General features: G+C 36.8%; 1 protein-coding gene across 1 annotated transcript in view; it reads left to right on the top strand.

Annotated features, from left to right (window-relative positions):
* Nucleotides 1-2,642: 2,642 nt before the first annotated feature.
* The window catches only part of ZBBX (zinc finger B-box domain containing), a 24,289-nt gene continuing 17,308 nt past the window's right edge, over nt 2,643-9,623 (top strand). The window contains 5 exon segments of the mRNA XM_009280537.1: nt 2,643-2,710; nt 3,310-3,423; nt 5,006-5,099; nt 7,495-7,543; nt 7,684-7,793. Coding sequence (XP_009278812.1) covers nt 2,643-2,710; nt 3,310-3,423; nt 5,006-5,099; nt 7,495-7,543; nt 7,684-7,793 — 435 coding nt within the window.

The following is a 9,623-nucleotide window of genomic DNA, read 5'->3' as shown; positions in this document are numbered from 1 at the left end:
GTGGTTTTTTTTTTTATGTTACTTTTTTTCCTTTTTTTTTTTTTTTAACCAATTAGTGAAATGTTAAAGGACATTGTTTGGAAGGACCAGAAGTCTCAGTTGGTATAGTTAACAGCAAACGGGTGGAAAGCAATGCTAGACAAATTCTTTGTTACACTAAAAATTCTTCTTCAAAGGAAATAGTTTGGTTTGAATTATTGGTAAGTGGATAGGACTCAGTCTAGCATGAAATCCGTGTTCGTGGTTATGATAATTGGATGTGAGCTATTACATATACGGTAGTATCCTTTTGGATTTTATGAGTTTGTTGATGTGAGAAAGCTGCTGGAATTTAGTCTCTAGTTAAACTCTTGTAGTTTGAAATAAACTGCACCTATCTTCAGCTGTCTTTAAGTTATAAAGCTATTTTTAAATTGATTAGGAAGAAATTTGAGCTAAGCTGAGATATAGGATATATATGGAAATTCTGTTCATTTAGCTACGCAGACTTTAAAATCAAATTGACTTAAATTTCATTTAGCAGAAACACCATTTTTTGTTTTGTTCAGTTGCACTGTATATCCAATAGCAGCAGAGAGGAATCTGCTAGAATGATGACATTTGAGTACTAGTGTGTGTACAAGAGCAGGCAGAAAGGATGTGGGTATTTAATGCTTGATTTATTTATGTTGATGAGTTGCTTTACTCTCTGCCTCACTGGAAATGTCTTACATATTAGAAAGAGAAAAGGATGCACAGGTAAACAAAAAGCACAGAGAAAAAGGGAGCTCTAGTCTGCATTTAAATTACTAGTCTGTTTCCAAGTACAGAGTTTGTTTTTGAGGAGTTTGGGTTTCCCAGGTTAATACTTGCCTTTGGTGGACTTCCCTGGCAGTCCTGAAAGCGCATCTCATGGGTACTTAAAGATGTCTTACAAGCTAAGGGTGCATATTTTCCCAAATGGTGTATATTTAACTTTGAATGCTACCATCTCAGCGTTTAACAGCTGTTCTTATAAAAAACAGAATTATGCTCTAATAGCTATTAAATGAATTCATGTATTTTCTCAGAACAATTCAGGTTTTTGATCACCATCTGTCTATCTATATCCCCTGTTATCTATAACATGATGCTTTTTCTTTTCCACCCAGTATTACTGTATTCCCGAAACTTTGTAGATGGTTTTATCTGTGATACTATCGCAACTTTTAAGTTACCTCTTTAAATCTTTGCTTCCAGTGGAATATGTTAAAGTTTATTTAAAAAAAAAGAAAAAAATCATTTATATGAGTTAACTACTTTCCCTCCTTGAGATTGGTAAGCTGGCTTCAGTCATTTACCTTCATTTTTACCGTTAGGTAGTCTTTGGGCTACATCAAAACCAGCGTGTTATCCCTGCCTGTCTAGATGCACTCGTAGTGCTAGCACACATTTGCCAATAGAAGAACCTTCTTCTATTCAAAGTTAATAGAATCTTGTTTTATCTTAGAATGTAGTAAAAGAATAATTGTTTTGAAATGATGAGAAGGAACGGAGTGCTTGTTTTTTCCGGCACACTAAGAAATATGTTTTGTGCGCACATCTGACATTTCTGTCAGCACTAAAATGTCATTGCTTTTAGGTTCTGTGGCACCAGATATTTTAACTGTTTTTAACGTGCCATTGACACACTTTTTTCCTCATGGACAGAGGCATTATTTGGACACGTTTTAACTGTATTAATGGTCATTTTCAGGTTTATGTGCGAACAGGCAGCTGAGCTTTTGCTCTTGAGCTCAGTTATACAATTGATGTATTTCAAATACTAAGCTTCTCCACATCATTTCAGCTAGGTCCTGCTTTCAGCTGGAATCTGATAGCCAACAGTTGAAGAACAGTTTCCAAACGTCCTGTCAGCTGTAAGTCTCTGGACTATCAAGTTTTTTTTCCTTTTCCATATGCATCCCAGCAGCACAAGTTAATGTTCAGATTTGGCACTGTGCTTGAAATCAAGTGTTGGCATGTCTCTTCCAGCAGCCTGCTTAGTCTGTACTAGTTATACTGCAAACATTCTTGCACAGGGAGGCTATGGATGTTAAGCTTCAGTTTGGCCTCAGTGCTGTATGAACTTGCTTGTTGGAAGAGTATTTTACAATCTGGGGAAAAAAAATTGCCTTTAAAACACCACTGTCTTGAAGTGTTGAGAGTAGGGAATAACTGCGAGTTACTGCATTCTTTTGTATCAATTTGTATAGGACAGAAGACATTTGTCTTTCCAAATCAGTTGAGATGGTTTGACTTCATAGCCATTGATACAATTTTCTCCTTCTCTGTGCTTTCTTTTGGTCTGGTTCAAGAAAGCTGTGTTTTATTTAATATTAAACTGCTTCCATTGAACTTTAGGGAATGTAAAGTAAAAAACAGACAAGTAAATCTTTTCCCTGGTATCATAAATGTAATAAAAAGTTTTTCTTTCAGTTAAATTTAATTTAGAGTTGCTCTAGGATTTTATTGGCACTTCACATAAACAAGTTCTGTGCTCCATTTCTCTCCTTCTATACAGTAATATTTTTGGATTTGTAGCAAGATTTTACTGTTTTAATTTCAATTGAATTCCCATTTCAACAGGTTGCTAACTGTAGATCATTGAAATTCTCTTTTTAGAAGAGATTATACTGGGAATCATGAACGTCAATGGTTTTGTAATACTCCCAGGCTCAAAAACTGGAACCTCAGTGAGATTAAAAGCAAAGTAAGTGCATTTTATCTGATTGTGATAGAGAAGTTTTTTCATCATTTTTAATAAGTTTTAATGCAACACTAAGTAGAAGAGCTTATTTGTGTAAGAGCAAGAAGAATCACGATGTGTTTCTTTTCTAGTGTTTTCCCTACGCTTTTACCCTTAAGCCTTTCTTTTCTTAGGCTTTAACCTATTTTCTGAGTAATTTCCAGGTCTTACAACTGTATATCTAACATATATACTTTGTAAACAAACAATACTAAAGGATTCACTGGGATAGTTTATTTTAATATAATTAAGCAACAAACTTTTCCAAATACAGACACAATTGTATCAGTTTTATGTTGGCTACTCTACAGCTTATATTGGAGTAGCCATATCACTGTCAGCATACTTCTCTGTAATGCGATATTCTTGGGTCCAAGGAGTTTGCACCTGACCTGCCCTAAATTTTCCAGAACTGTTTTCAGTCTTGCTGGGAGATAGAAGGGTGACATGCCTTTAATGACAAATTTTTCAACTTCTTTTTCTTGCTGCTTTAAACTTTTTCAGGTACTTTGCTGTCTTTCATGTAATTTCTAATGAATATTTTACTACTTTAACTTCTCCAGAACTGTCAGAGAATTGCAGTTGGAGAAAGTGCAGTTAGAAACTGAAAACAAAGAGATGGAGAAGAAATTACGGCAACTACAGTCAAACATGAGCAGAGAAAAAGAAGAGAGAAAGTAGGTTAAATTTCTGTTTCAGAAAAAGGAATCCAATGAGATGCTCCTTCCACACCTTCCTCCCGCCCCAGATGGGATCTCTTGCAAAGTTTGGAATTCACAATAGTGTTCAGTCTCCTCTCCCCAGTCTTTCTTCCCAATGATAAACTTGCTACCCTATGACTTTCTTATTTTATACTCCCATGTGAAATTTTGATTTTTTTTTTTTTTTTTTAAGAGGTAAACAAACAAATCCTTTCTGGCAGGGATATTCCTTCAGAAGCAGAGATCCCTTTTGCGCATTTATTCCTTCTTCTGCCTTTTTCCCCTGTCCAATTAGATTTGTCACCTTTGTTTTAAAGCAGGAAACAGAAAGTAGTTTCTCTTGCACTATTTCAGTCTTATTTCTGATGTTTCTGGAGAGGATGCTGTTCTTAATATTGCTTTGATCCTGTTCTGCATGCATCTATGTAGCTTCTCAGAAAGACACTTTCTGTGTGATGGAAGCATGGCTTGGAAAGTAAGCATGATGTAATGAAGCAAGTGCTAGGGTGGAAGTTTAAATCTCATCTCTGTTACTGGCTCACTCTGAATGTTAGCCAATCTTTGTAACATTTGCTTCCATTTCTTTGTACTTCTGCCTGAACATATTTTGTCACTGGAGATACAAGTGCTTTGGATACCGTAGTGCTTTAAGTCTTGGTAATGCTAAGGGCCTGCTGTTTGCAGCTCTGTAAGCTTTTGGTTGAGCTGTTGAGGCAGTGTTTTCCAGATAGTGCGTGGCACTCTTTTACCCCTATTGTGCTCATGCAGTTGTTCTTGTATTGTTCTCATGGCTGTGTACCTGCAAACCCTGATAGTGTTGTTATGGTGAGTTCAAATGACGGGAATCATTGGCATTTGCACTACTGGTGGGAAGATCATCCCTCTTCCCTCCTACACGTTTTCCTTACCCCTTGTTTTCTATGCTTTAGTTTGTTTTGCACTATGTTTGGTTTTCTGTAAAACAAAGTAGATCAGTCGTGAATACTTGCTAAACACTATGCAATAGTGTATTATGCAGTGTGCTAAAGATGAAAACCACTGTTTAATCTCTCTTAGTCTTAAATTCTTCCCCACTATCTACCACGTTTGTCATAGTAGTCAATATTTAAACTGATACTCACTGAAGTCTTAATTGTAGGTATCTGTTCCTGGCTTATTAAAAGATGCTACATTTTAGCTGTGCTGGATGAATGCCCTCGAGTAAATTGGAACAATGAAGACTTATCTAAGTGTACTTCTGTTACATTTTTATTCTTCTAAAACCAACCTTAGAGAATTGATGGGATTTTCTTACGTTTACAAACTTAGACTAATTTGATGGTCTAAAAATAAGTACTTTCTTATACTTTTGATGTTTTTACTACTATTAAAATAGATGTGAAGCAGGTTTCAATGGAAGGGAGGTGTTTGTGTTTTGGGGAATTGATGATCCTGTAGACAAGTACTTTATTTTTTTGTGATGCTCTGTTCTTATTTAAAAACCTGAAGGAAAACCTTTATGCTTCTTTTGCTTACAGAAGACATAATTTCTAAGTTCTTTCTTGCTCTTGGTTCATAGGAAATCAAGTGCTTATCACTGGAAATCTGGACAGGCAGGACCAATGACCATCCAAGCCCGAGTTTTGTCACAAAGCAAAGAAAACAATAATAAGGTAGTAAGCTATCAGTATATTTGCAGGTAAAGCTATTTAAAACAAAACAAGATTTAGAACATTTACGCTACACAACATGGGAATTTTAAATACTGTAAAAATAAAAGGTTAAGCACCTTCTGAGTAAAATTTCTGATTGTTTATTTTTCCACGCCAAGCTTATGTTTCCCTTTGAGCTGGAGGAACATCAAGTTCTGTTTGGTGATCTGTTGGTTTTTTTAATTGCAATAAATAGTAAAATATCATTGCTTCTACAGATTTAATATTGTAAGAGTCTAATTTGGTAGTGATGGAAGTCATTGGGAGCCTGTCTTTCAAATTAATTAGACCTTGCCTAACGTCCTTCCTGAATCTGAAATACGAGGCTTCACGTGAAGTTTTGAGTACAAATTCTCTATCTTCATAGACAAAAGCTATGAAAAAGGCACACTACATTAAAAAAACACTACAGTTAAAAGTTTTTTCTTTAACTCGGTCACCGTGTAATGGCATTTGCATTCACAGTAGAACTCCCATATGACTCTGTGGTTCATTCTCTCCCCCCCCCGACTTCTGCATGTCCTATAATCTTTCTTATGATGCTTCTGGATTTCTTTCAGTAAGTACAGTAGGAGACTGAGAACCCAACTTGCCGCTTAGTCCACAGTAGCTAGAAAAGTCCTACGTTCATCCTCTGAGAACTGATGCTAGTTGGTCAAGTGTGGGTTAAACAGATCTTCGAAGCATTCTCTTGGACAAGGACTGGACTCAGTCCATTTTCTTGGACTGAGACTGAATGCTTCTGAGTGTTTTAAAATGTGGATTAGGTTTATCAATTGACTCTTATTCTATGATGTCCTTGCTCAGACCTAAAAGGAGGGAGATAGAACTTTCCTGCTAAGTCATTGAAAAATCTGTTTTCTTTTTAATATATACACAATGGGATATTTTCCCTTTATTTCCTTTTGGAAATGACTAGGGCAATTTTGCTCCAACTCTCAAAAAATATTAAAGATAAGGCAGACGTATGGGAATGGTAAAAGCTGGTCAAATTTGTAAGTAGCTGAAGACTGGACCTTGTAGGGAATGTTACCACTTCCAACTTTAATAACCTAGTCTTAATATTTCATTCTCTGGTGAAATAAATTCATCATTTTAATAGCTTAGGCTCTTGTCCTTGAGGCTTTATATGTCACGGAAGCTGGCATTAGGTATATCCATCATCAAATAATGTTCATGAGTGCAGTTAAAATACCAATTGCGGTAACAAAGCTTATGTTCTTTACTTGTTCCATGAATTAGTATGAAAAATCTGTAGGGGATCCCCAAATCCAAACTAACTCAACTTAGAGATACTTCCTCTTCCCTTTAGCAGACACTGATGTGTCTGGAGAGGCATGCAAATTGGACTGAGTGGGACATAAAAGGAGAGTTTTCTCTTATGATTTTTTTTTCTGGAAGCCATGCTACATATGCTATGTTGAAATGAGAGCTGTTAATTAAGAGAGACCATTTGAAACTGGCTGAAATAAAGCTTATATAAGTCTGAAGAGAAAAACAGACAATGACAACTTCAGACTAAGCCGTCGCAGTTGCTATTTGAAGTCTTTTGAAGCAGCGGCAGTTTGGTGTGAAGGTCATCTCAGCCAACACACTCAATTTCAATAAAATTGCCTACTTGCCCGTGAGTAGAAGAAAGGATCAGAATGAAAAGGTTTTCTTTAACCCACCTCTTTCTCTTTCGCCTTCTGTGAGACAAGTAACTCAGAGGTATTACTACTTCAAAGACTTCAGATTTCAGCTCTTATGGCTAAGGAGAAGATGCATGGGGCAGAATTTTCAAAAGGGCAAAATTAAAATGCCTGCAGATGCATAAGGGGGGGAAGTGAGAGTGCAGTGTGGACTGTTTGTAGGGAAAAACTGAGGAGCAGAAACGTTGAAAATGATCAGTTACTGAGGTGCTAGATCATGGAAGGGTAATAAGGAGAAGCAGGAAAACAAACACCTGCCCCCCCCGCTCCCAGCAACAAACTATAGGTAGATGTATGTGCAGACTATATGTGCAGCAGACTTCACTGGTTGACGTTTGAGCTTAAGTCACTATGGTTATGAAAGTTCTGCAGGTCTATGCTTGTGGAAGACACTTGCTACGGACCTGGCTAAGCAAACAAGGACAATGTCATTTCATGAATGGGGAGGGAAATTGGTTACAGACTTAATGGCTGTCATGAACAATACATGGAGTTTTCTCTTTAAATACATGTTTAGCTATTTTCCTAGTAACAGTAACATTTTAATTCTATAAAAGTTATGCTTTTATTAATTTTCATTAGCACCTTAGGTGTCTTTTTAATATTCATACTCCAGTAAGTGTTTTTATATATATATATATATATGTAAATATTCTTCTATATAGGTTTCTTCAGGAAAAGTGAAGTTGCAAATACTCAAAGAACAGATTCAAGGTAAAGATATCTTTGTTAACTAAATAAAAACTCACAAACTTCTGGTAGAGTATCTGGTTATTGGAGGTTGCTGCAATTAAGCAATAAAGAAATCAGAGACTGGAGTACTGGGTTTGGGTTTGTTTGTTTTTTTTTCCCAGAGCCAGTGAAAGAACCATTTAAGCATGAAATGGCAAATGCTGTAGCTCTTGAAAAATCTGAAGTGGAGGGGATAGCATGCGGACGATGTGAAATTAAGAGTGCTCTGCTGGTACGTAAATGGTTTAACAATTACTCTATAGCAACAGAATATAATGTGGATATATAGTAGCTTTGTGGCAGTATCTAGACATATATGGTATAATATGTTGTAAAATGCATTACCTTGGGTTTGTCCAGGCTGTAAGCTGTGTGTGGTTTGCACAGGCAAGCTGTCTGACCTGGAATTCACTTCCAGGCTCCTTCATGAAGAGACCTATGTGTGGAAATACATATGTGCATGCCTAAAACACAGGTGCAGGTCTAAATAAATCTAATGTTAGCTTTCTGTATGTAAGCTTTTCTGTACAATGTATTATGGTAGTCTATGGACGACGTCGTCACACTAGCTGCCTCCGCTCCTTCCGTAAAAAGGAATCATTCTGATGGCAGTATTGCTACTTTGAAATGAGAAAGTCAAGGAGCTCATTTGAACTTTTAGCCTTAGTTTTTCTGGTGAATTGAAGATTTTTAATACCTTATTTTTGCAGTTTGTTCTGCTGGGAAAAATAAGACTTCTCTGAGATGGTCAGCTTGAGGTGCCATATTGACTATTAGATGTGCAGCAACTTAAAAACAGGAAAAAAATTACTTACATATTTGAGATTAATTTGATCCTACATTATTTAAATATCTTATCTTGCTGGAATCGAAATTAAAGTAATAGGGTTTTTTTCACCTATTTCCCAAAATATATTGGTGATATCCACTTAATTATAGGATTTCTTGCTGTGATAGCTACTTAGTGTGCGTAAGGTAAAGGGAGGTTTTATATGCTGATCTCCCTGAATGGCAAGGAAACAGATTAAATTATTCTGTTATCAGAACTGTTACCCGTTCTTTAACAGGGAGTTTCTTTAAGCTGTATTTTTATTAATTTGCCCAGCATGTGAATGTGACTGAAGAAGCCTGATCTGTTAACTATAGACCACTGCCATATGGTGAAAATAAGCTGAATGGTTTTAGGCAAATAGGGCAAAACTGAGTGCTCTGTGAATATTTTGTAATTTTAAATACTTTGATAAGTACCAGGGCACGTTCTTAATTCTGACTGCTTTCTGAGCTGGTACTCGCTAGCTATGTTAGAGTGGAAATTAGTATTATCAAGTATGAGGTGATTTATATTTAATAAAGAGATTTTGCCTTTTAGCAAGTATAAATAGGAAACCTAGCCTCCAAAATGCGATGTAGCCCCATACTATGCAATTTTTGAAGTAACTTGTGCAAATAGAGTAGTTCTGTTGTTGAATAAGAAACTAACATTTTAATTCTAAAAAAGTAGCACCTCTCTTGGAAAGATTCCCCCCCCCCCCTCTCCCTTAATATATGCCATGATGTATTTGTATTGCTTCTACGGCAAATTAAAGCAGTTGGAGCTGCTAACACTCAAAAGGAACAGGTATTTCATTTGTGTGTGTCTTTTTAATGGTTTTCCTTAGGAAAAAAATACCTGTGGATTTTAAATTTCTGTTAAGATTACCTGGCATCAAGGCCACCGGGATTTTGCTTCCTTCCATTTTTTGTTTTTTTTTAATTTTATTTTCCCCTTCATTTCATTAGTGCTCACCTAAGAATTAATACCCTGTCTGCGTAGTAAAGCCAAACATCCCCAACAGTGCAAAGGGTGCGTGTTTCCTGCGAGCTTTTAATGTGCAATCCCATCTGCGCTGGAAACGCGTATTTTTATCCGAGCCAGTACCTAGTTTTGCCGAGGCTGCTGTAACGAAGGCGTTAAGAGCTCTGCGTCGTGGCTCGCGCGGGAGAACAGCTCCGGCAGCGTTCGCCGTCTCTCCTCGGGGTGCGTGTGCAGGAGGTGGCGGGCGGGCGTTCCCCGGCCGGAGCC

This window comes from Aptenodytes forsteri, unplaced genomic scaffold (assembly GCF_000699145.1).
Source record: "Aptenodytes forsteri isolate BGI_AS27 unplaced genomic scaffold, ASM69914v1 Scaffold179, whole genome shotgun sequence".
Lineage (NCBI taxonomy): Eukaryota > Metazoa > Chordata > Aves > Sphenisciformes > Spheniscidae > Aptenodytes > Aptenodytes forsteri.
This window is presented reverse-complemented; position numbering and strand designations above follow the sequence as displayed.